The sequence below is a fragment of the Lepus europaeus genome, chromosome 8, assembly GCF_033115175.1.
Source record: "Lepus europaeus isolate LE1 chromosome 8, mLepTim1.pri, whole genome shotgun sequence".
Taxonomy (NCBI): Eukaryota; Metazoa; Chordata; class Mammalia; order Lagomorpha; family Leporidae; genus Lepus; species Lepus europaeus.
This window is the reverse complement of record NC_084834.1, coordinates 67649494-67675486: the sequence shown is the minus strand read 5'-3', so window position 1 is coordinate 67675486 and position 25993 is coordinate 67649494. Positions and strand designations below refer to the sequence as shown.

Below are 25993 nucleotides of genomic sequence, written 5' to 3'. Positions count from 1 at the left end.
CAGCTGGAGCTGTGCCGATTGAAGCCAGGAGCCAGGTGCTTCCTCCTGGTCTCCCATGTGGGTGCAGGGCCCAAGGACTTGGGCCATCCTCCACTGCCTTCCCGGGCAACAGCAGAGAGCTGGACTGGAAGAGGAGCAACTGGGACAGATCCGGTGCCCCAACTGGGACTAGAAACCAGGGTGCCGGCGCTGCAAGCAGAGGATTAGCCTAGTAAGCCATAGTGCCGGCAAAACCTTCTACTTAGTTTATATCTGCTCTGCATGGTAGATATTTATTGTCCTCATTGTTACAGCCTGAATTTTTGTGTCCACCTCAAAATTCATATATTGAAATCTAATCAGTCAAAATGTGGTGCTTTAGGAATTGAGCCCTTTGAGAGCTGATGAGATCATTAGGTGAGAGCCCTCACAAATGGGTTTGTAGCTTTATGCAAGAGCATTGCCTAATCCCTTCCACCATGTGCTGACACGAAAGGTGCCATCTGTGAACCAGTGGACGCTCGCTAGATACCAGTATGCTGGTGCCTTGATGTTGGCCTTTCCAACATCCAGGATTCTGAGAAGAAAATTTCTGTTGTTTTCAAGCTGTCTTGATTGCAGGATTTTGTTACAGCAACCTCATGGCACAAGGTGCCCATCAAACTCGAGAAAGCTGAAGCACAGAGTTATCTCCTGCCTGTTAAAAGGCTGAATTGAGTTTAGAACTGCAGTATTTTCAGTTTGGGGATCACATTTAATTCTACTCTGTATGAGTTATTGAAGGCTGAAGGGTTTTAAGCAGGGCTGTGGAGTTACTAGTATTATATTTAGGTAAGATATGATAAAAGAGAAGCTTGAGTCATCTTCTACCCTGTTACCTTTGACCAGGAACTAAATTTGGAACTTGAAATGATTTTCTGCAGAAATTCACCATGGTGCATGGGTTGGGACATCTGATATAGGCTGGATTCTCAAAGTATGATCTTCACATCTGCAGCTTCAGCATCACATTAGAGCTTATTAGAAATGCAAATTCTTGGGGCCAGCGCTATGGCGTAGCGGGTCAAAGCTCTGGCCTGAAGCACCGGCATCACATATGGGTGCCTGTTCTAGTCCTGGCTGCTCCTCTTCTGATCTAGCTCTCTGCTATGGCCTGGGATAGCAGTGGAGGATGGCCCAAGTCCTTGGGCCCTGCACCCGCATGGGAGACCAGGAGGAAGCACCTGGCTCCTGGCTTCAATTGGCATAGCTCCAGCTGTAGCGGCCATTAGGGGGGTGAACCAATGGAAGGAAGACCTTTCTGTCTGTCTCTCTCTTTCACCAACTCTGCCTGTCAATTAAAAAACAAAAACAAAAAACTAAGTTGAAGGTAGTGAGTCCAAACTGCCCAAGTCTGAGGCTTCTGCACCCTAGTGGGAGACCCGGAAGAAGCTCCTGGCTCCTGGCTCCTGATCGGCGCAGCTCGGCGTGTGGCAGCCATCTGGGGAGTGAACTAGTGGATAGAAGACCTCTCTCTCTGTCTCAACCTCTCTCTGTAACTTCTAACACTCTCGTTCAAATAAATAAAATAAATCTGTTAAAAAAAATAAATGCAAATTCTGAGGTGAGCATTTTGCCTAGCAATTAAGATACTGCTAGTCCATGCCCCACACAGAGTACCTGGGTTCAATACCTGGCTCTGGCTCTAAATTCCAAATTCCTGGTATTGCAGATTCTGTGAGGCAGCAGGTGACAGCTCAAGTAGTTGGACTCCTGTCACTCACATGGAAGACTTGAAAGTTTGAGTTTCTTGCTCACAGCTCCTGCCTCCCGGCCATTGCAGGCATTTGGGTGGTGAACTAGTGAATGGAAGCACTCTCTGTCTCTTAAGTAAATTAAAACAAAAATTATCTTAAACCATTTCAGTTCTCTACCACTTCCTCAGACTTATTAAAATTTTCTGGCAGTGGAGTCTAGGAATCCATACTCTGAACAAGCCTTCTGGGTGGTTCTTAGACATACAGAAGCTTGAGGAAGTCCTAGTTTTTTCTAGCTACTCTGTCTTCACACATTTTTTTTTTTTTTTTTTAGACAGGCAGATTTAGACAGTGAGAGAGAGCCAGAGAGAAAGGTCTTCCTTTCCGTTGGTTCACCCCTCAAATGGCCACCACGGCCAGCGCACTGCGCCGATCCGAAGCCAGGAGCCAGGTGCTTTCTTCTGGTCTCCCATGCAGGTGCAGGGCCCAAGGACTCAGGCCATCCTCCACTGCCTTCCCGGGCCACAGCAGAGAGCTGGACAGGAAGAGGAGCAACCGGGACAGAATCTGGCGCCCCAACAGGGAACTAGAACCCGGGGTGGCGGCACCGCAGGCGGAAGATCAGCCTAGTGAGCCGTGGCGCTGGCCCACACATTTTCTGTCATGTGAAAGCCTCTTTAAAATGACTTTCTCAGTGGATCAGAACTTTTATTAGCATACTAAATGATAAATACATTATGATCAGGAGTTATCACCATTGGCATCTAGGAGCCTGTCTGACAAACTACCTGTAGCATTATGCAGATTCTAGCATAGAATACGTGTCACTGTTTACTGTTAGTGCAACAAAAAGCCTGAAGTTGGGTAATATGTAAAGAAAGGAGTTCTGCTGACCTCAGAATTTCAGCAGCTGAAAGGACAAGATTAGGCAGCCCCGTCTTGTTTGGCCTCTGATGAGGGCCTCGGGGCAGCTGGCACCATGACTGGAGTGTGGAAGGGGTCACAGGAAGCCAGAGAGATTCCGGGCCTGGGCCTGCTGTTTTTATAACTCCCTGTCATGGGAACTAGGAAGGGCCTGGGAAAGCTGCATTAATCCTTTCTACGGGCAGCACCCTCAGTGACCCTGTCACCTCCCACACCAGGTGCCACCCCCTCAATACTGCCTGCAGGCCTCGGGGGCACACGCTCACGCCATGTCCAAAGTACAGCAAGGTAGTAACACATAGAAAAAAGTCTGGAAGGGTACGTACCACACTAACAGCAGCAGTTACCTTTGGGGGGAAGGGGTGGGCTGGCAGAGAAGTTGTTATGGCAAAAAGGCAGCAGAGAAATTATTGTTACCTCGGTTCTTTGTCTCACGTGGAAGAATTTCAAAGCAGACAAGCAGAGATTTTAAAATATTTATTAGAGTCAAAGACCTGTAGCCAGAGCGGCATGGAGGGGGAGAGGGGCTTCCAAAAGAGGGAAAAAAACCCAAAGGGCCCCGTAGCACTGGGGTTTTTAAGTACAATTTCGTTGGAAAAAATACTTGTCAGATTGGTATTTAGTTACCAGGCAGGGACAAAACCCATCAAAATACCTGATTTACAATTCTCCATCCTGTCTGACCTGTTCATGATAAAACAAAAACCATCCAGAAGGGCGGTCAGATGGGTAACTTGTTTTCACAATAAGCTGTGGTGCTAATTCTCTAGCATTGAGTTCAAATTCCAAATGCCTGTGAATGAATTATTCAGTGCCCTTATTTCTACTAGTGTAATATCTTTGTTCACACAGTGCATGATGGTGCCTTTGGGTCTTCATTACTTACCAATCAATACATCTGTAAACACAAGCACCAATGCAAGCCCTAAAAATGTGTTTCATAATAAAGTGGGCCAGATACAGACTCATCAGGACTGCCCGGTGGAATGTACTGTGATGATGGAAATGCTCTATTTCTGTGCTAATAGGGTAACCACTAGACTTACAGACTGCTGAACACCTGAAACGTGGCAAAGGTTACTAAGGAACCTAAGTTTTTGTTTTGTAATGTAAATTTAAGTAGCCCCAGGGTACAATATTGGACAGCCTGGATCTGGGGCAATGTTTATCAAACCCTAATGTGCATGGGGAAACACTCGGGGACCTTATTTAAATGCAGCTAGTCCAGTAAGTCTGCAGTGCCCCTGAGACTACATTTCCAGGCAGCTTGGAGCTGACTGGATGCCGCTGCTCTGGGGGTCTTCCTTGGGACACAGTATCTAGAACATATGTGGCTTGTATCTCTTTGCTTAAATGATTGCCTGGAGGGAAAAGCAAACTTTAAAATTCTCACAGAACTCTAGGACTTCTAGGGGTCCTCCCACCCCCTCCTGAGCCATCCTGTCCCCACAGGTTACAGCCCCTCACAGAGAGCAACAAGCCTGCAGATGGCCTGACGGGCAGATGTGCCCCAGGGTGTGTGTGGGAAGTTGCATTTTCCCATCGTGCTTGTCATACGAGGTTAAGGAGAATCTTCTGATAAAGACACTTATTTCAGCTTTCCTGCCTTTTTAAAAGAAAAACTAATTTTCTTACAGGTTTTGTGTGTGAAGCACTATGGAAACCTGAAGGACTACCAGTCACAACTTTATAGTACAGTGGCGCCACCTGATGGTAAGGTTTCACATCACTTCTTTGAGTCATATGCTAATCAATTTCTCTTCCAAAGAGAGGTATGTGAGGTGTTTTGGTTTATGGGCGGGGAGGGGCGGCGGTGGTTTCTTAAAAGATTTGTTTGAAAGGCAGTGATGGGCAGCAGAGGGACAGACACAGGAAGAGAGAGATCTTCCACTTAGTAGTTCACTTCCCAAATGAGCCAGGCCCAAGCCAGGAGCCAGGAATTCCATCTTAGTCTCCTACATAGGTGTCAGGGGCCAAGTACTAGGACCATAATCTGCTGCCTTCCCAGGTGCATAAGCAGGGAGCAAAATCAGAAACAAAGCAGCTGGTTTGAACTGGCATTGTGATACGGGATGTGTGTGTTCCAAGCAGCCGCTTAACCCATGCCAGGATGCATTTTAAGCAAAACAAGTGATTATACTTGCACTCCCCTACCCGAGTCCATCCCGTCCCTTGGTTAAGTTCCTCCCTTTGCTGTTCCTAGAACATATGTTTTTGACAGACTACCATTCTGGCAGACAGGAGCTAGAGATGAATAAGAACCAGCTGTACTTGGGAGAACTGGAAGCAGATGATTATAATACAGTGTGGTACAAGCTGTGATAAGATGTTACAGGACAGTAGAGAACACATAGGCTGTAGCGTGATGCCGGCGCCACACAAGCCACGCAGATTTGCACTGGAATTCAGAGGCTTATGAAGTCTCTGTGTAAGCATTCCTTCTAGCATTCTTGAATATTAAATCCTTTTTCATAAGTAAATATTTTTCATTTCTGTATTGTTTTCTTTTTAAACAGAAGTAACGATTAATTATCGACATGGCCTTCCTTTGATAACACTTACTTTGCCATCCAGAAAAGAGCGCTGTCAGTTTATCATCAAACCAGTTCTGTCAACAGTGGGGTCATTCCTTCAGGACATCCGGAGTGAAGACAAAGGTGTCACAGCTGCAGCCATCCTGGCGGCAGGTATGCATGTGTTTCACTGCTTTGTCCCAAGTCCACAGCCTCTTCCTTGCTTTTCCCAACCTCTGTTTTCATCCTTTATTTTTCTAAAAGAAATTGATTCTTTCATTCATTATATAATAAGTGATTGACCTTTACTGAGAACTTAAGTTTTTACACACCAGTGATTTGTTTTTTAAATTTAACTCCATTGAATAAATAATCAACAGAATACGTTTAATGTAAATTTCAGTTTCTTTAAAACTTAGCCTGAAAATATTCTCCCTTTGTTGTGGGCAAAGTTTTACCTACATACCTATTCCAGGTCCTTGCGTTTTACCTAGAGAAGCAATGTAAGTAGAGGCACACATATGGTGATAAAGTTTATTTAAAAGCTGAGTAGAACACACACACAAGTGGGAATTGTTCAGGAATAGAGTGGGCCAGGAAGGGAAAGGATGGGGGAGGGAAGTGCAGAGACACCTCAGTGCCTTGTCTTGTCCTCTTCAGCAGAGAGGGAGTCCGCCACCCAGTTGCCCTCCTCTTCTGAGGATGGAGAGGAATAGGTGACGTAGAACCACCCCCAGGTGCCAGGTGAAGGGAGATACATCCTGTGAAAGGAGTTATTTGACTGACAGGCAGGCGGATAGGATTACATAGGGCGGAGGAGGTATGGCTTCCAGCTCATGGCTCTAACTTAGCTACCTGCCTTATCATAAATCACCTCCAGAAATTTTAGCACGGGCATTAGCATGTAATTTTCAGCAAAATTTGAATAGAACATGGAATGCGATTTCAGTGAATAAGATAGCCAGTGAGTAGTTAAAATACATACATTGTTCATTTTTCTTTGTTATAAAGCAATTACAGCCTGGTATTTTTTTTTTTTTGACAATTAGTTCATAGGGTACACACACATTATTTAATAACCTTATTTAGACATTTTAAGTTTATGATATATTTTTTATGTTCTCTAAAATGGTCTTCAACCAACTACTCCTAAAATAAGGAATTCTTTACTTCAGCCCAACATACAGAAGCTACAAATACAGATACATTTATACATCCGTCTTGTTACTTTAACGTAATAGTAAATACTGAGGAAAAAATTATTTAAAGGGTAATAGTTACTATTGCAGTGTTGAAAAAGAAACATTTTTCTTCCTTATCCAGTTTCATAACCATTTAAAGTTAGCTACAGAAGTTTGACAAATGGGGATTAAGGAATTGGACTCATTTGACAAATACTTGCTGAGTACCTTACACATACCAAGTACTGTTGTAGATATTAGAGATAGAGCAGAGAGCAAAAGGGATAAAACGTCTGCCTTATAGAACTTACATTGCAAGAGGAGAAAGTAATAAGATAGAGAAAGAAATAATAAAGGTATTGGAGAAAGCAGAGTACGGGAGTAGAAGTGGTGGGGTGTGGAGGGGCTGGTGGTGTGTCTCACTAATGTCACACTTGAGTGGAGGCCAGGAACAGATGAGGATGGAAGGTGGGACCTTGGAGGCCTGGGCCTTGAGGTCAGAGCAGACTCCATTGTGGCTCCAAGGAAGGAGCTGGGCAGGAGGAAGAAATCTGAGAAGTGGAGGGGGCCAGATTGTGAAAGCCTTGTTGTAGGTTATTGTGAGGCCTTTGGTGGAACTGGAAGGGGAGCTTGCTTACTGCTAAAACATGGAATGTAGAATAAGGTTTAGCTCTTTGACCACAATGAACATACTAATACTTCATCCCTAAACTAGACCCTTCTCTGGGGCACGGGGGCTGTGGGGGTCCACGGGCCTTCTCTAGGTGGGCAGGGCCTGCCTTCCTGAGCTTCTAGGAGCTCAGATGCAGACCTAGAGCTGGGAGGGGTTGAACTGAACAGTGCTTGTCTGGAGCAGGTACTCAACAAGCATTAGTTAAATAAATGGCATGAGAAAGGTTAAAGATGTTTACCCTGCTGATTTCTAAAAATAATTTGAGTGACTTTGAAACAGCACAAAGAAAGAGACTAGAAACTAGACTTTTCTCCATGAGGTTTAGAGAAAAGTTGGGTTTAAATTGATACTGGCCCAGGAATGTATGAAAAATTCAATGTTGTATCATTGGCTCCTATTTCAGGTCAATATTTTGATGTTCATACGTTTATGTAAAGGGTAATGTATTATTTCAACAAAAATTGTACTCAGTTGATTTCTTTTTATAGTAATACTTATAGACGCTGGTTTGAAGTCATTTAAAGGTAAGTTTTTAAATGACACTTGGAAAGTCAATTAAGAGGATTGGTGTGTTATTCATGTTTTTTAAGAAAATTGTGTGGGAATTTGTACTTGAAAGAGTATTCTGAGCTTGTCAGTTTGCCCATAGTGTGGGTTGAATTATTTGGCAATTCTTGGAAAAGTGTTCTCACCTCAGCTGATGAGTGGGAACCGGAAAATCCAAGTTTAGGAACAGAGACCTTGCAGACTTGACTGCTGCCTTCTGGAACAAAAGAACTACAGGGAGCCAGACAGGAGGTAGGCAAGCAGGTTCTTCGTGTTGTCCTGCATCTTAATGTGACTGCAATTGCTCTGCATGAGTGTAGCCACGCAAACACTCAGCTGGCCAAGAGAAAGTAGACCTCCAGCATTCTCTTGGAGTTCATTTCACATACTATATGGACTTTTCTGTAGAAGAGATGATGGGAAGAAAAACCCTACCCAGCACCAGTTTTTAAATTGTTGTTCAATGACTTTACTTTCTTAACACCTGGGTTACATTAAAGTTTAGTTCAAAAATAGAAGAACTAGGCCATATGAGAAGTGAGCAAAGCACATTGAGGTTAAAAATTTCCAAGAATTTTTTTTTTTTTTCTAAAATGTTCCTGGGATACTTGAAATTGCTATTAGAATCTCTCCTGCTTCTTTCCTCACCTCGATAAATTAAACAACAGAAATGCGAATTTTGTTTTAAAAATTATTTACTTATTTGAAAAGAAAAGCAAAAGAGAGACAGAGGTCTTTCATGTGCTGGCTCACTCCCCAAAGAACCCTACAGCAGGGGCTGAGCCAGGTAGAAGCCAGGAGCCAGGAAGTCCATCCAGGTCTCCAACATGGGTGGCAGGGACCCAGCTTCTTAGGCCATCATCTGTGTCAGGTTCTCGGGGCTTTATACCCCAATAAGGGGAAGAGGCAACGGGTTGAGGCAAGAATTTGAAAGGGAAAACAGCAGAGAAAAGGGGTGAGGAGTTAACTTGCTTGGACAGCAAGTTGGGGTCCTGAGAGAAAGCTCAGGCCCCTGGGTGGCAGGCAGTTGCCTTCTTTATACCTCTGGCCTAGGAAAGGGCCCTGTATACATGCAATAGCCCAGGGCCACAGTGACGTCTACAGTGATAAGGCAGACACCTCCTTGACAGGCGTTTATCAATGTCAACAATTTACAATGTGGGATTTTAATCCGCTTGGGATGTCCCAAGCTTGTGGCTGTGAAAGCCAGAACTGGCAGAATCTTAGGCCATTAAAAACAAAATGCCACATGACTTCTTCAGTGTCTTCATTAATTGGGCTCAGTTTGCCAAGTGTGGTGTTAACTATTTGTGTCCCAGCAGCCTAACAAGTCCTAACAATCTGCTGCTTCCTAGGTGCATTAGCAGGAAGCTAGATTGGAAGTGGAGCAGCTGGGACTCCAACCATCACTCGAATATGGGGTGCTGGTATTCCAAGAGGCAGCTTAACCTGCTGTGCCACAATGCCAGCCCCCCAGTTTATTTCTTCGCCTTAATTATGTTCATTACTATCCATGCCACCCCCACCTCCTTGAAATTCTGCCTCCTCTCATTTTCTACAAGTTCTCCAAAATGGTGGAATGAGCCAGTGTGGTGGTGGTTTGTGGTGCTGTTTGGCCACGAATTTTCAGCTAACACCAATCAGTCACCTCTAGTAATTCAGAGAAAAGCTTTAAAAATGTTGCGACCTGTGTGCTGTAAGCAGAAGCAATGGACTTTGGCTAAGCAGAATAATGACATTGGGTTCTCAGACTGGAAATGACAGAAGGGGACACGAGCAGAGACCGTGTTTACTGATGGGCTGTGCTGCCAACACTCCCCAGACACTGCAACCTCCACTGCCCCAGCCTTGCTCTGAGGAGGTTCCACATTCCTTGAATCTACATGAGCTTCTGCAGGTGTAGTTGGACATTAACCTAGATTCCAGCCCAGCTGACCCAGTGGGACACCGAGCTCCTGCCTGTTCCATTTGGTCCAATGAAATGGGAGGTAGAGGAGTGGGAGTTGTGGGGCATTGGGTTAAGTTGTAGTGCATTGGGTGCACTTGGGATGCCTCCATCTCATATCACAGTGGGATTGAGTCCTGCCTCTGGTTTCCATCCAGCTTCCTGCCAGTTCTCACTGAGGGAGTCATCGGATTATGGCTCAAGTACTTGAGTTCCTGACACCCACTTGGAAAATCCAGATGAAATTCTTGGCTCCTGGCTTCTGCTTGGCCCAGCCCTAGCTATTGCAGGCATTTTGGGAGGACACCAATGGCCAAAGATATCTCTGTCTCTGTCACCCTGCCTTTCAAACAAATAAATAATTGTTTACAAAGAAAAAGGAAGCAGGAGGCAGAACACCAAGGAGGAATTAGTTCTTTCAATAGGAATGCTGTTTGAGTTTGGAGGAGCCTCCCAAAAGGCAGATCTCCATGCTGTATTGTAAAGACTTGGGTCAGTAATTTTCTGTGTATTGGAAAATGGTTCTTACTGTTCCAAACAACAACAAAAAAGACATTGTATTATGTTTTTGCTTTCAGATGGCAGTGAGATTCCAGCTTCCACCTTGATGGGGATTTTGCTAATGAAAGATTTTAAACTTGTCATTAATAAAATAGCATATGATGTGCAGTGCCCCAAGAAAGGTAAGAAACACATCCTAGCCAACTGTCTTAACTGGGGCTTCTAAAGGGAGCAGAGCAGACCTTGTTGGGAACAGAATTCTTTGACATATTTCAAAATGGCTACTTTTTTCCTCCCACTGCTAGAAGCAGGAAGGGGCTTTTCTGATTTTTACTGAGAGAACCTGGTAGAACTTCTGAGGTAAAGCTGATTAAAGTGTGGGTATAAATCTCAAGAGTTGTCCTTGGCCGGCGCCGCGGCTCAATAGGCTAATCCTCCACCTTGTAGCGCCAGTACACCGGGTTCTAGTCCCGGTCGGGGCGCCGGTTCTGTCCCGGTTGCCCCTCTTCCAGGCCAGCTCTCTGCTGTGGCCCGGGAGTGCAGAGGAGGATGGCCCAAGTGTTTGGGCCCTGCACCCCATGGGAGACCAGGATAAGCACCTGGCTCCTGCCTTCAGATCAGCGTGGTATGCTGGCCGCAGCATGCCAGCTGCGGTGGCCATTGGAGGGTGAACCAACGGCAAAGGAAGACCTTTCTCTTTGTCTCTCTCTCTCACTGTCCACTCTGCCTGTCAAAAATTAAAAAAAAAAAAAAAAAAAAAAGAGTTGTCCTCACTGAGCCCCCAGCAATTTGCAAGTTACAGTACAGGTTTCCATACCCTGGGTCTGGCTACTTGTGTGTCCTCACTCATGGCGGCCTGCTCCAGGAAGTCATGGGTTTCTGTATCCACTTCTGTCTCAAGGTCAGGGGCAGTAGTTTGTCCTGTGACGTCAGTTCTCTTAGAGATGTGAGGTGAGTTGCTGATTTTCAGTTTCTTCAGCTTTTTTACTTACTGTTAAGATGGAGTGGACTGCCGTTGTGGAACAGCAGGGTAAGCCACTGCTTGCAGTGCTGGCATGCTATATTGGAGTGCTGGTTCTAATGCCGGCTGCTCTGCTTCTGATACAACTCCCTGCTGATGTGCCTGGGAAGGCAGTGGATGATGGCCCAAGTGCCTGGATTCCTGCCACCCACATGGGAGACCAGGATGGAGTTCATGGCTTCTGGCTTCAGCCCAGCCCAGCCCTGTTTATTGTGGCCATTTGGTGAGTGAACCAGCAGATGGAAGATTCTCTCTCTCTCTCTCTCTCTCTCTCTCTCTCTCTCTCTCTCTCTCACACACACACACACACACACACAGTCTTTAAATAAATCTCTAAAAAAATTTTAAGAAACAGAGTGAGGAGTTCTAGGCTCCTTATGTGTGAGATTGAAAACTAGAAGTCTTAACTCTAAGACAGCTTCCCCCCACCCCTCATTTCAAACTACAGGTTGAGCATCCACAATGTGAAACTCCAAAACTTTTAAAGTGCTGATATCAACCCAGAGATGAAAAATTCTACACCTGAGCCTCATGATGGGTTGTAGACAGAACACAGGTACACTAACCTTGAGAGGCAATAAGTGATGGCTCCAGTGGTTGGGTCCGTGTTACCTACATGAGAGACCTGGATTCAGTTCCTGGCTCCTGGCTTTGACCTGGCCTAATCCTGGCCATTGCAGGCCTTTGGCGAGTGAACGACAGGATGGGAGCTCTTCCTGTCTCTCTCTGCCTCTCAAAACAAAATAAAAAATCACAGGTATTCTAAATGTATTTTATATACTTAATTTCAGGCTGTGTGTAAAAAGTATCTGTGAAACATAAATGAACTTTGTGTTTAGATTTGGTTTCATCTCCAAGATATTTGACTGCGTTCATGTAATATTCCAGAAACCAAAATCTGAGATACTTCTATCACCAAACTTTTTTTTTTTTTTTTTTGACAGGCAGAGTGGACAGTGAGAGAGAGAGACAGAGAAAGGTCTTCCTTTTTGCCGTTGGTTCACCCTCCAATGGCCGCCGCGGCTGGCACGCTGTGGCCGGCGCACCGCGCTGATCCGATGGCAGGAGCCAGGTGCTTGTCCTGGTCTCCCATGGGGTGCAGGGCCCAAGCACTTGGGCCATCCTCCACTGCACTCCTGGCCACAGCAGAGAGCTGGCCTGGAAGAGGGGTAACCGGGACAGAATCGGTGCCCCGACCGGGACTAGGACCCAGTGTGCCGGCGCCACAAGGCGGAGGATTAGCCTAGTGAGCCGCAGCGCCGGCCTCACCAAACATTTTCTACCAGTGATATTCAGCCTTTTTTTTTTTTTTTTAAGATTTCTTTATTTATTTATGTGAAAGGCAGAATTACAGAGAGGCAGAGGCAGACAGAGAGGTCTTCCATCTGCTGGTTCACTCCCCAGATGGCCACAATGTCAGAGCTGTACCGATTCAAAGGCGGGAGCCAGGATCTTCTGGGTCTCCCGTATGGGTGCAGGGGACCAAAGACTTGGGCCATCTTCTACTGCTTTCCCAGGCCATAGTAGAGAGCTGGATCAGAAGTGGGGCATATGGGATTCGAACCGGCACCATATGGGATGCCAATGTTGCAGGTGGCGGCTGTATCTGCTACGCCACAGCGCCAGCCCCTCAACCTCTGTCGTTTTCACCTTCAGCTTTTGGAACGTTTTTCAGCCATCATTACTTCGAATATTGCCTCTGCTCCTTCCTTTCTTCTTCTAGTATTCCTGCTTTGTGTGTGTCATACCTTTGTAATTGTCCCATAATCTTAGGCATTCCATTAGCGTTTTCCCCATTTCTTTCTTTGGTTTTTAGTTTAGGAAGTTTTTATTGATACACCCCCAGCTCACAGATTGTTTTCTCTCTAGTGTCTAGTCTGATAATGAGCCCCTCAAAGACATTCTTTGTTTCTGTCTCAGTGGTTTTTTGATCTAGCGGTCCCTTTTGATTCTTTTAGAGTTTCCATCTATCTGTTTGCATTATTCACGTGGTCCTGTATCTCATCCAACTTTTCTATTTCAGTTGTTTTAATAACCCAGTCAGACAGCTCCAGAATCTTTGCCATGGTAGGGCCTAGTTTTGATGCTTGCTTTGTCTTTTCAGACTATGCATTTTTCTTGCTTTAACTTTTTTTTTTTTTTCTGAAAGCTGGACATAATGTATCAGGTAATAGAAAGCAAAGTAAGTAGGTCTTTTAGTGTGAGGTTTATGTTTATCTGGGTGGGAATTAGGCTATTTACTGTTTCCTTTTGTGCCCTTATTTTGGTCTCTCACACATTTTTTGGGGGTTTCCCTAGAAATTCCTCCTTAAATAGAACCTGTGTCTTATATAGAACTGAGGCCCAGATGATGTGCTAAAGTATTGAAGAAAGAAAGCATTTATAATCTTAGGATTGAATATTTGGTTTCATTGGCCTGCATTCCTAGCCTGTAGCTTTCACAATAATTTTCTAGCCTTTTTCTTTCCTCTTTTATCTCCTGTGTAAGACAGCAAGACTTCCAGGGGCTGGAGTTGGTTAATTGCCCTTCCCCAAGGTCGATTAGGCTCGAGGGTCCCCTTGTTCTCAAATGGAGAACATATAGGCAGGGCTGTTTCAAAATGATGGCCTTTCCTCTCCCCTGCCCAAAGCAGTGGAGTGTTCTTCTTTGGCCTCTGATCTGCAGTGTGAGGAGCTGGTGAGGTTCCTGGAGGGGAAACTGCTGAAAGTGTGGAGTTCTGCTTCCCAGGCAGTCTGCATCGAGCCTCCAGCAGCGGTTCAAGTTCACCACCAGTCTTGGCTGCAGAGGCTTCGGCTCCCCCTGAGCGGTGATTACAGACTGCTAAGGGGAAGGGGAGGAATCCTGAGTTCATGCCTCAGTGGACTGATGATCAGTAAGTCACAGAAGGCTCTCGCTGACATTTGGAATGCTGAGCGCTGCCTGGTAAATGTCGAAGGTTGTTGGAGTTGGGAAGTCACCATTTTGCAGCCAAAATTTACATCATAGTAATCATCAATAGATGCTAAATGGGGGAAGGAACTGCAATGAAGAAAGTAAGGAAGTGTTAGGAAACAGGTAGGAGGGGAGGTATTTGGCCTCGCAGTTGAGATGCAGTTACGACCGCCTGCTTCCCAGGTCTGAGTGCCTGATTCAATCCCAGTTCCTCGCCTCAGCTTTCTCCTAATGCAGACCCAGTGATTCAGCAGCGATGGCCCAAGTAATCGGGTTCCTGCCACCACATGAGAGAACCTAGATTGCTTGCTTTTCTTTCTTTCTTTCTTTCTTTCTTTCTTTCTTTCTTTCTTTCTTTCTTTCTTTCTTTCTTTCTTTCTCTCTCTCTCTCTCTCTCTTTCTTTCTTTCTTTCTTTCTTTCTTTCTTTCTTTCTTTGTCTGTCTGTCTGTCTGTCTGTCTGTCTGTCTGTCTTATTTTATTTGGAGTGGAGCAGCCGAGACTCACACTGGTACCCATATGGGATGCCGGTGCCACAGGCAGCGGCTTAAACTGTTATGTCACAACGCAGGGCCCTGGAAGCCTTCATGTCTCCCAGCTTTTGCCCTGGACATTGTAGACATCTATGGAGTGAACCAGTGGCAGTGTGTTGTCTGTCACTTTGCCTCTCAGAAAAAGGGAAGAAAAAATAAAGCTTCTGTTCCAAGGAGCCCCAGCAGCCACTGCAGTATAATTTGAACACCAGTGGCCCGTGTCTGTGACTTGTTCTCATTTTTTATTTTTAATGCATTTCTTTTTGTTGTGATATAACTAGATGATCCACGCTTATCCTGTGCCCATCATGTCCCAGCATGGTATTAGCCATTTCTCTGAGGATCTCTGAAAGGAAAACATTTAAGAACTTTCTAAATTGTATATTTGAGCATTACATGGAATTTTTAAACACAAACAATAGAGTGAATCACAAAATAGATTGAGTGACTCGTCTTAACAGTTAAAACTTTCTGCTTTTTTTTTTTTTCTAAGATTTATTATTTAAAAGGCACAGAGGGAGGGAGGGAGGGAGAGAGAGAGGTATCTTCCATCCACTGGTCACTCCCCAGATGGCCACAATGGCCGGAGCTGAGCCAATCCAAAAGGAGGCAGGAGCTTCTTCACAGTCTCCCAGATGGGTGCAGAGGCCCAAGGACTTGGGCCATCTGCTGCTGCTTTCCCAGGCCATAGCAGAGAGCTAGATAGGAAGTGGAGCAGCTGGGAATCGAACTGTGCCCATATGAGATGCCAGCACTGCAAGTGGCAGCTTTACCCGCTATGTCATAGCTCTGGCCCCCTTAATCTCTTTTAAATTGGGGCAAGGGCAGGCATTTGACACAGCAGTTATACCACTTGGGACACCCACATCTTACATCAAAGTGCCTGGATTTGAGCCTGGCTCTGCTTCCTGCAAATGTACACACTGAGAGGCGGCTGATGATAGCTCATGTGCTTGGGTTCCAGCCACCCATTTGGGACACCAGCATTGAGTTTCTGGCTTCTGGCCCAGCTGCAGCTGTTGTGGGCATTTGGGGACTGAACCAGCAGAGGGAGATCCCTGTCTCTGTTTCTGCCTTTCAAATAAACAAAAATTAAATAAAATCAGGGCTGTATTTAACCTCAAAGTGATAGCGGGCAGAAGTTGAGAAATATGAAAATAGAAACCCCTGTTAAGGTCTAGTTTTCATGTCCAGTGGGTTCCTAACATCTGGAAAGGCCTTCCACTTCTTGTTCTGAGTTGAGCATCTGAGTAAGCAGGTGGGAACAAGTGTTTTCAGGGCTTCTCATTGTAGTGCGTGACCTTCCTCTCCCCCAAGCCCCCAGGTGGAGCTCAGCACAGCGCACCAGCTCCAGCTGGCGCACTAGAAGACCCTTCTGCCTGTGCAGAGGATGCTGTGTTGGGATTGAGCATCACAGGCAGACGTCCCAGGTCTCACTGTGCCTCACTGAACACCAAGTGAAGCTTGCCCGGTGTCACACAGTAAATTCCCAGTGGGCACAGTAGGCATGGTTGGAAGGAAGATAACTGGAGACATCCTGCACTAATGAAAATTGAAGGGTGTGAAATAAAATCCACATACACAGGTAAAGGAATAAGCAGCTTCTGAAGAAAAGAGGACAGAGTGGCCAGCGCCGTGGCTTAACAGGCTAATCCTCCGCCTTGCGGCGCCGGCACACCGGGTTCTAGTCCCGGTCAGGGCACCGGATTCTGTCCCGGTTGCCCCTCTTCCAGGCCAGCTCTCTGCTGTGGCCAGGGAGTGCAGTGGAGGATGGCCCAAGTGCTTGGGCCCTGCACCCCATGGGAGACCAGGAGAAGCACCTGGCTCCTGCCATCGGATCAGCGCGGTGTGCCGGCCGCAGCGTGCCTACCGCGGCGGCCATTGGAGGGTGAACCAATGGCAAAAGGAAGACCTTTCTCTCTGTCTCTCTCTCACTGTCCACTCTGCCTGTCAAAAATAAAAAAAAAAAAAAAAAAAAGAAAAGAAAAGAGGACAGAGTGATTGTGCCTCAGAGCCTGGGTTGGTAATGGATTCTGGGGCTCAGGCTTGTGAAAGCACTTGTCACCAAGTTTAGATGCACATTTTATGTTACTTCCTGTCCTTCCTAGAGGGGAGAGAAGACTGGCTCCTTTGATCGTCCACCTGGCCTATAAAACCTGCAAATTCTTGGCACAGATGATTTCACCCACACACACAGACTTACACCCCCTCACCCCCACAACATTCACACGCTTCTAACACAGGCAGCTGCCCCCAAGCGCCTGCTGAGAGAACAACACTGTCACTGTGAAGAGAACTGAATTCCCTGGTGTTATCCAGTGCCTGGCTCCTGAGCCCCGATCAGAACTATCACTTTGTAAAGTTTTGCAATTATAAACCCTTCTCCAGCCACACTTTTAAAAAAGGATTTATTTATTTGAAAGGCAAAGTGACAGAGAGGGCAAGAGACAGATACCCATTGATTCACTCCCCAAATGCCTGCAATAGCTCAGGGTGCGAATCTTCCACTGCTCAGACCCATGGCTCAGGGACCTGAGTTGTTCTTTGAAACGCTGTTTATTGCACGCCACAGCTTTGGACAAACTGGGCCTGTCTATGCCTTTCTTTGTGTGTAGACCTTTTAGATACCAATACCTTGTTCACAGTAGCAGGAGGGCTTTTTTTTTTTTTTTAATTTAATTGTTTTTCTGTGAACTTTTTTAAAAAAATATGTATTTATTTGAAAGACGGTATTACAGAGCGGCAGAGGCAGAGATATTGATCGATCTACCATCTGCTGGTTCACTCCCCAAATGGCTGCAATGGCTGGACCTGGGTAGATCCAGAGCCGGGAGCTTCTTCTGGGTCTCCCATATGGGTGCGGGGCCCCAAGGACTTGGGCCATCTTCTGTTGCTTCCCCTGGCCAAAGCAGAGAGCTGGATTAGAAGTGGAGCAGCCCAGGCCGGCGCCGTGGCTTAACAGGCTAATCCTCCGCCTTGCGGCGCCGGCACACCGGGTTCTAGTCCCGGTCAGGGCACCGGATTCTGTCCCGGTTGCCCCTCTTCCAGGCCAGCTCTCTGCTGTGGCCAGGGAGTGCAGTGGAGGATGGCCCAGGCCCTGCACCCCATGGGAGACCAGGAGAAGCACCTGGCTCCTGCCATCGGATCAGCGAGGTGCGCCGGCCGCAGCGCGCCTACCGCGGCAGCCATTGGAGGGTGAACCAACGGCAAAAGGAAGACCTTTCTCTCTGTCTCTCTCTCACTGTCCACTCTGCCTGTCAAAAAAAAAAAAAAAGTGGAGCAGCCCAGAAGCAACTGGCAGCCATATGGGATGCCAGCACTCCTGGCGATGGCCTTACCCACTCTGCCACAGCACCTGCCCCAAGGAGGACTCTTCTACAGACCTCAGAAGCCTAGAAAATCACTCTTGGCTTTAGGCACCTGCCAAGCTTTAACTTGGAATGCAGAAGGGGTTAAAGGTCACAGCCAAGTCTTGAAGAATGCAGTGGTGGTAGATGGATGAGACCTGATACTGACTCTGGGATTGTAGTTTGTCTGCAAGAACCCTGTGGCGAGGACCATCTTCCCTTCTGCTCGCCTTGGCCCCTCCCTCAGGTTCTTGTATAACTGATGATGAATTAAAAACTCCTGGAAAGGGGTCACCTCAGCCTAATTTTATGTGGATTTATAAACTCACAGTGGAGGAAGGATGAGAAGCCCATAAATCAAAAGAACTCTGTGTCAAAAACACTGAAACTGACTCCTGTAGGGGTTGAAAAAAATATTTTCCCCTCTACCCTTAGTTCTTAGCTGGTATGATCCCTGTTACAAAAGAGAGATTAGTAAGATCAAAACAAATAATAGCTTATTAACTTGTATATTTCAAATATACATGGGAGAATCCTGGAAATAATTCTCAGAAGCAGTTTAGACCTCTGCTTATGTAGCATCTTAGAATAATTTCTTTGAGAAACGCCAAAGGGGAAAGACCTTGATTCTTGATGGGCAGCACATTCTGGGAGGATGACCAAATGGCTTAATGGCAGACAAAACCTGTGTGGTGTGTTATGCAGGTGCCCAGCTGCGGTCTCCAGGGTAATAAGGGTCTACAACGTTCTCTGGTCATCAACCTTTGTTCTTTCTGGTAGACGGGGAGGTGGACACCATTTGTAAATTTGGGTTCTGCTTTTAGGCAAATGGGAAGAGCCAGAGAGCTTTTCTTGTATCTGTTTCTTCATTGCCTTCAGCTCAAAATAATCTTTCTGGCACAGTGACATATCTATAGTGGCATATTCTGGTTCCCCACATATGAGGGTTCTTCAGTTAGTTTGTGGGAAACAGAATTTATAAAGTTGAGTTTTTTTTAATTTTTTGACAGGCAGATTTTGAGAGAGGCAGAGAGAGTTATATAGAGAGAGAGACAGAGAGAAAGGTCTTCCTTTCCATTGGTGCACCCCCCCCCCCCCAAATGGCCGCTGCGTCCAAGGGAGCCGTGGCTCCGGCCAAGTTGTTTGTTTTTAACTGTGCAAAACATTTTTAAATCCATGCATAGCTTTTTTACAGTACACATTTTCCAGACATAGAGAGGGACCTCAGGTGTAAAAGTGAACCCATAAACCGATGTGTTACCAGTTGGGGTGAGGAATGAACCTGCATTCTGGAAAATGAATAATATCCTTCTCATGTGTGCATATTTTAGGAGACCCCAAAATTCGTATTGCAAATAAGACAACAAAAACAAGGATCTTTTTATTTTTATTTTTTTTTATTTTTGACAGGCAGAGTGGACAGTGAGAGAGAGAGAGAGACAGAGAGAAAGGTCTTCCTTTGCCATTGGTTCACCCTCCAATGGCCGCCGCGGCCGGCGTGCGCACCGCGCTGATCTGAAGCCAGGAGCCAGGTGCTTCTCCTGGTCTCCCATGGGGTGCAGGGCCCAAGCACTTGGGCCATCCTCCACTGCACTCCCGGGCCACAGCAGAGAGCTGGCCTGGAAGAGGGGCAACCGGGACCGAATCCGGCGCCCCAACAGGGACTAGAACTTGGTGTGCCGGCACCGCTAGGCAGAGGATTAGCCTGTTGAGCCACAGTGCCGGCCAAAAACAAGGATCTTTAACCCCATTGTGCTGCAGTTTATCACTCCAGATTGTTTTAATCTGAGACTAAGGGACTCATCTAGATGTGGCAGGGAGATAGGCCAGGGCCCAGTGCCCCACCAGGCTGCAGGAGTGCTCTGGAAGATGCAGATTGGGTTCCCTGGACCCTACTGGGGAAAGCGTGGTGACTCCCTTATGTTTCCCTTGTGTCTTTTCTCAGAACATCTAAATAATGAACACACCACTGAGATGGAAAATGTGAAATCCTTGGTTCACAGGCTGTTCACAGTTTTGCACTTAGGAGAATTTCAGAAAAAGAAAGAACACCATTTACTGGAGAAAATCGACCACCTGAAGAAACAGCTGCAGCCCCTTGAACAGGTTAGGAAGTACCACAGTTGTCTGTCGGAAAATATGACCTCGTATTTGGTTCAGTGCACCTCAGGTGAAAGCTTTTCTGAGTGCTTTTCATATGCTTGCTTCTTGAATCCCCAATGAGCTGGGAGATCAGTACTGTTGTCTTCCCCGTTTTCAGTGAACAGCTTACATGTGGTAGAGCCTGAATGTGAACGCGGGTGGTCCAGCTCCAGAGCTGCCATCTTCCACTCCGTGCTTCCCCTTCAGGGACCAATTGGGACAGTAGAGCTGGAATGCACTTGCTGGGTGCTCTGTTTCCTTTTCTGGGAGTAGCCCTGGGCCCCAGCTCTGCTGATCAGAATTGTAGCTGCAGTTAGTAACACAGGCTTCCTAACATGATCAGTGTAGAGAAAAAAATTAGATTTTTGTAGAGGGGTAGTGAGCAGAATCTGTTTTACGAGAGAAACTGCTCTAAAACTCAAAATCCAATTTGTGAAGTTTTGTTTTAAATAGGGTATATGTGTGTCTTTATGTGAATAAGTTGTTTCTGGAGATATAAGTAATCTTAATAGTATTTCTAATAGTACTTAAGAGGTAGCAGAGAGAGGGACCTTTTGTTGTTTTCAAGATGGCTTACCATGATTTAATTTTTTTCTTTGCCTTTTACAAAGTAAAACTGTGGGGCTGGTGTGGTGGTGCTGGTTCGAGTCCCAGCTTTTTTTTTTTTTTTTTTGAGATTTATTTATTTGAAAGGCAGTTACAGAGAGGCACAGACAGAGAGAAAGAGATATCTTCTATCCGCTGGTTCATTCCCCAGATGGCCACAATGGCCAGAGCTGCGACAATACGAAGCCAGGAGCCAGGAGCTTCTTCTGGGTCTCCCACATGGGTGCAGGGGCCCAAGGACTTGGGCCATCTTCTACTGCTTTCCCAGGCCACAGCAGAGAGCTGGATTGGAAGGGGAGCAGCCAGAACTTGAACCAGCGCCCATATGGGATGCCGGCACTGCAGGTGGCCACTTTACCCACTATGCCACAGTGCCGGCCCTGTAGCTGCTGTTTCTAATATAGCTCCGTGCTGTAATGCGCCTGGGAAAACAGCAGAACATGGCCCAAGTACTTGGGTTCCTATCACTCAAGTGGAAGACCCAGATGGAGTTCCAGGCTCTTGGTTTTTGTCTAGCCTAGCCTCAGCTATTGCAGGCATTAGGGGAGTGAACCAGCAATGGAAGAATTCTTTCTGTGTCCCTCTGCTTTTCAAAAAAATCTTTTTAAAAGTGAAAATATTTAAAAATTTAAAAATCTAAAATCTAATGGATAGTTCTCCTCTTGTCCTATCCTCCCAGTTACTACATCTCCCATACCTACGAATCATTTCAGATTTTTTAAATCCCTGTTCATACTCATATTTTTTTCACTAATTATGTACCAATTTGGAAGGATTTCCAGGATACATTGACAGCTTCCTAATTATAGTCACATGTATCTTGATTAACTGTGGACCATCTTGTGCTACCAGCAGTGAATCTGTAAGGAATTCACGAGAGCAGCTGCACCTGCAGGTTGGCGTCCTAGATGTGGAATTGCTGGGCCCAAGAAAATGGGCCTGTATTTTAGAGGGTCCAGAGGGTGACTTTTAAGTTCATTGCATACCATTGTGTAATATTTGTTCCCACTGGCAAGTATTATCCTTAGGATTTAAAAAAGATTAGCAAACTGATTTGGAAATGAGGAACTACGCCGTGAGGTATGTATGCTATAAAAAATTTCCCATACGTGGAGTCTGTTCAGGTTGTTGCAGATGTGCTTTTGGTCAAAGGAGTCCTTTCAGTCAAAGACTTATTTATTTAAAAGAGTTAGAAAAATCTTCTATCTGCTGATTCACTCCCCAGATGATGGTAATGGATAGAGCTGGTAGAATGGATAGAAGCAGCCAAGAGCAGCTTCTGGGTCTCCTTCCTGGGTGCAGGGGTCCAAGGACTCGGACCACCCGCTGCTTCTCCAGATGCATCAGCAGGGAGCTTGATCAGAAGTGAAGCAGGAGCCGGTGCTGTGGTGTAGGAAGTTAAGCCTCTGCCTGAGTGCAGCATCCCACTGGGCACTGGTCCTGGCTGCTCCACTTCCAATCCAGCATGCCTGCTATTGGCCTGGGAAAGCAGTAGAAGATGGCCCAAGTCCTTGGGCCCTGCACCCATGTGGGAGATCTGGAAGAAGCTCCTGGTTCCTGACTTTGGATCAGCCCAGCTCCTGCCACTGTGGCCATTTGGGGAGTGAACCAGTGATGGAAGACCACTCTGTCTATAATTCTGCCTTTCAAATAAATTAGTTAAAAGAGAAAACAAAGTGAAGCAGCCAGGACTTGAACCAGTGCCCATATGCGATGCCAGTACCACAGGTGGCAGCTTACCTGCTGTACCACGGTTCCAGCCCTCTTTTCTTGTTCTTTTTTTCCCTTAAGTCATTTGTAAACTGGATTGTTTCCTGTTCTTCCAGGTGAAAGCTAGAATTGAAGCTCGTTCAGAAGCCAAAACCAGTGGGCTCTTGTGGGCTGGATTAGCACTGCTGTCTGTTCAGGGCGGGGCCTTGGCCTGGCTCACTTGGTGGGTGTACTCCTGGGATATCATGGAGCCAGTCACATACTTCATCACATTCGCAAATTCCATGGTCTTTTTTGCCTACTTTATAGTCACGCGGCAGGTGAGTAAGAGTATCTTTGCAAAGCATTCATTATCCAAGTAATGAGCAATAAAGGCTTTTTATGTACTTAATTCCTACAATCTGGAGTTTCCTAAGCGGATACTTCATTGTTTTCCATAAGGCTGGCTGGAGACTTACATACAGCACAGAGAAACTGTATAAATAATTAGTATAACACAGATTCCTCCACTGGGATACACTTTTCCAATTTGTGTTCCCTACACCCTCATTTATAAATAAAATTGAATTTATAAGGCCGGCGCCGCGGCTCAATAGGCTAATCTTCCGCCTGCGGCGCCGGCACACCGGTTCTAGTCCTGGTCAGGGCACCAGATTCTGTCCGTGTTGCCCCTCTTCCAGTCCAGCTCTTGCTGTGGCCCAGGAGGGCAGTGGAGGATGGCCCAAGTGCTTGGGCCCTGCACCTGCATGGGAGACCAGGAGAAGCACCTGGCTCCTGGCAGCGGCCATTGGAGGGTGAACCAATGGAAAAGGAAGACCTTTCTCTCACTGTCCACTCTGCCTGTCCAAAAAAAAAAAAAATTTATTCTGCAAAACTCCCTATAACTGTCTAGTGATTATTTTGTTGCCCTTTTTCTCTTCCAATATGTGTAATTGTCCTGCCTTGCTTTTAAAAGGCACAGCTGATGCTCTTAGATGAAACTGTTATCTGTGATGGCTTATGCTTGTTCCAATGGTTACTACAATATTTACTCATCCATCTGCCTGCCTTTGCTTTAGTGTGGTTAAATCACATCTCTTTCTTACAGAGGTATTGTTTTTTCCCCTCAGAATTACACTTACTCAGCTGTTAGGAGTAGGCAGTTTCTTCAGTTCTTCCATAAGAAATCACAGCAGCAACATTTTGACGTCGAGCAGTACAACAAGTTAAAGGAGGATCTTGCCAAGGTACTCTATTACAAAAACATCTTACAGCTGATTTTCTTGGTAACTAGACCCTGTGTCAGGAACACAACTGATGGCTCATGCGCGCAGGTTACATCCTGGGCTTAGACGTCTGCATGCTGTACAGCTGTTCAGTGAAACGGCTGGCATAGCCGATAACAGATTTCATACCCTATCTGTATTCTCTACCTGGGTATAGTTCAGATGTGTGTGAAGATGTCTTAATAATTTGAAGTAAAAGGATTCCCATAGAAATCTTTTTTTAAGCAAATAGAATTTTAGTAAGATGAACACTGTGGTAAGGAAGTAAACTCTTTAAGGGCATTTATGTTGCTTTCCCTAAGGACAGAAGAACCATTACAGTTTGCCTCCTTTGTTTTCCCTTTCTTTCAAATGAGGAAACAGGCCCTTCAAATCACGTGCCCAGGTGTGCACTGCCAGGATGTCGAAAGTTTCCCCACGGGGAGCTTGTGAAGCCTCAGGCTTGTCAAACGTTTTACCATATCTGTTTAAGCAGATTTAAGAAAAATTATTTGAAGGGGATAGGAGGGGAGAGATCTTTCATACACTGGTTTACTCCCCAGATGGCCACCACAGCCAGGTCTGGGCCAGGCTGAAGGGGCCCAAAGTACTTGGGATGTCATCCACTGCCTTCAAGGCACATTAGCATGGAGCTGGATCAGAAGCCGAGCTGCTAGGACTCAAAGTGATGCTCCGGGCCAGTGTGGCAGTCATGCGTTACCACTGCACCACATCGCTGGCCCCCTTAGCAGCTCTTATCTCTGGACTCCTAACTTACTCACTGGCTTTGTTCAGATGATTTCTCAGCACATAACTGTAGTTTTTTCTTAGTAATTTTATAACAAAATAGTTGTTCGTTGTGGCTGGCATTGTGGTACAGCAGGTTAAACCACCACTTGTGACGCTGGCATCCTGTATCACAGTGCTTCTGATCCAGCTCCCTGCTGTGGACCCAGTGCTTGGGCCCCTGCCACCCACAGGGGAGACCCAGATAGCGTTCCAGCTTCCTGGCTTTGGCTTGGCCCAGCCTCAGCTGTTGTGGCCATGCGGGCAGTGAATCAGCAGATGGAAGATCTTTCTCTGTCCCTTCCTCTATCATTATGCCTTTCAAGTAAATCAACTTTTAAAAAAAATTCTTCATTGCTAAATGCGTACTCATTTAATAGATTGATTGTTGACTATCTTATCTGTACCTTCTAAATTACCCTCCCTGAAATTATTACATTGAACCTTTAAACTATTTCATGTAACCCTTATGTAGGACAAATAGAGTAATTTTGGGCACTCCCCTTACGTTTGAATGATCCGATCCAACACTAAGGAAGGGATGTTCTCCCAGCTACTTTAAAGGACAGAGATGCTTAAGATTTAAAGTGACACCTGTAAAGTATTACTTTTTCGGTAATAAAGGGGAGAGAAAAAGGATAAGTAGTAAGTCATAGGGGTTTTTAGGAATACAAACTGGAAAACCCCATTATGAAAACATTCTAAAAAAACAAAGCCTTTAACAATGTTTCTAAAGGGAAAAAAAGAACCCTATAAAATTGACATTTTAGATATTTACTACTTAGTAGTCTAGATATGTTTCATTGCCCTAAGGAGACATTCAGCGTACAGAAGCCTCTCAAGCAGCAATGCTTTCTCTCTGGTCACGTGTATTTCTTTTTCCCATGACAGGCTACAGAATCCCTGAAACAAGTGCGCCATTCTCTCAATTGGAGAATGAAAGTAGAGGAACTCAGTGAGAAGAATTAATCTTAACATTTTTAAACCTCATTGGATTTTTCCAGGTGTGGATTGTATACCTTACAAATGACATTTGAGTCTCATAGTTCATTTCAGTCTGTTTCAGTTTTTAGTTAATAAATTCTTGTAAAAAAGTATTTGAAGTTCTCTTTAGTTACTAGCGAGTTATGAAAATGCAATATCAACACTGGCCTGTGTCCGTCAAGCTGCTGCTGTCGGCTGAGCCCCCAGACGAGCTATCGTGCGTTCATTCTCTGTGTGCTTGGCACTCACTTCACTCTCAGGCTCCATCTGCAATGGTCTTCTCATTAGCCTTATCAGAAAGGTATGATGCCCCACTAACCGTAATGCCTCGTTGGTACTTCTTAAACCGTAAGTGAAACAGAGGCACAGTGTTGCTTTTGAATGAGCAACTCACAAATCTGTTACCAAAGCCACCATTCCCCATCGTTAATCATCTGCCAGAGGCTAACAATTCAGACTTTTATGTGTCATGGTAATAAACCTTCACGTGACTAGGTATCGTCAGTGTATGAAGGTACATCAGAGAGTTTGTGGAAAATGAAATGTTCATTTTTGGTACAAAAAATTGAGATCCACGCATAGTTTTTTCATAATAGACATATTCCAGTCACTTAACACAGAAGATGCTGACAGTAAGACCCTGCAGGTGTTCAGCCTACAGTGGCTGAGAATTATATTTCATCATCAGAATG

At 45.6% G+C, this 25993-nt stretch overlaps 1 protein-coding gene across 1 annotated transcript in view; it reads left to right on the top strand.

Annotated features, from left to right (window-relative positions):
- MCUB (mitochondrial calcium uniporter dominant negative subunit beta) overlaps positions 1-25402 on the top strand; it is a 120238-nt gene extending 94836 nt beyond the window's left edge. Inside the window, exons 2-8 of the mRNA XM_062199748.1 lie at positions 4277-4352; positions 5156-5326; positions 10076-10180; positions 19775-19935; positions 22404-22607; positions 23397-23513; positions 25209-25402. Coding sequence (XP_062055732.1) covers positions 4277-4352; positions 5156-5326; positions 10076-10180; positions 19775-19935; positions 22404-22607; positions 23397-23513; positions 25209-25286 — 912 coding nt within the window. The 3' untranslated portion in view covers positions 25287-25402. The remainder of the gene's footprint in view (positions 1-4276; positions 4353-5155; positions 5327-10075; positions 10181-19774; positions 19936-22403; positions 22608-23396; positions 23514-25208) is intronic.
- Positions 25403-25993: the final 591 nt, after the last annotated feature.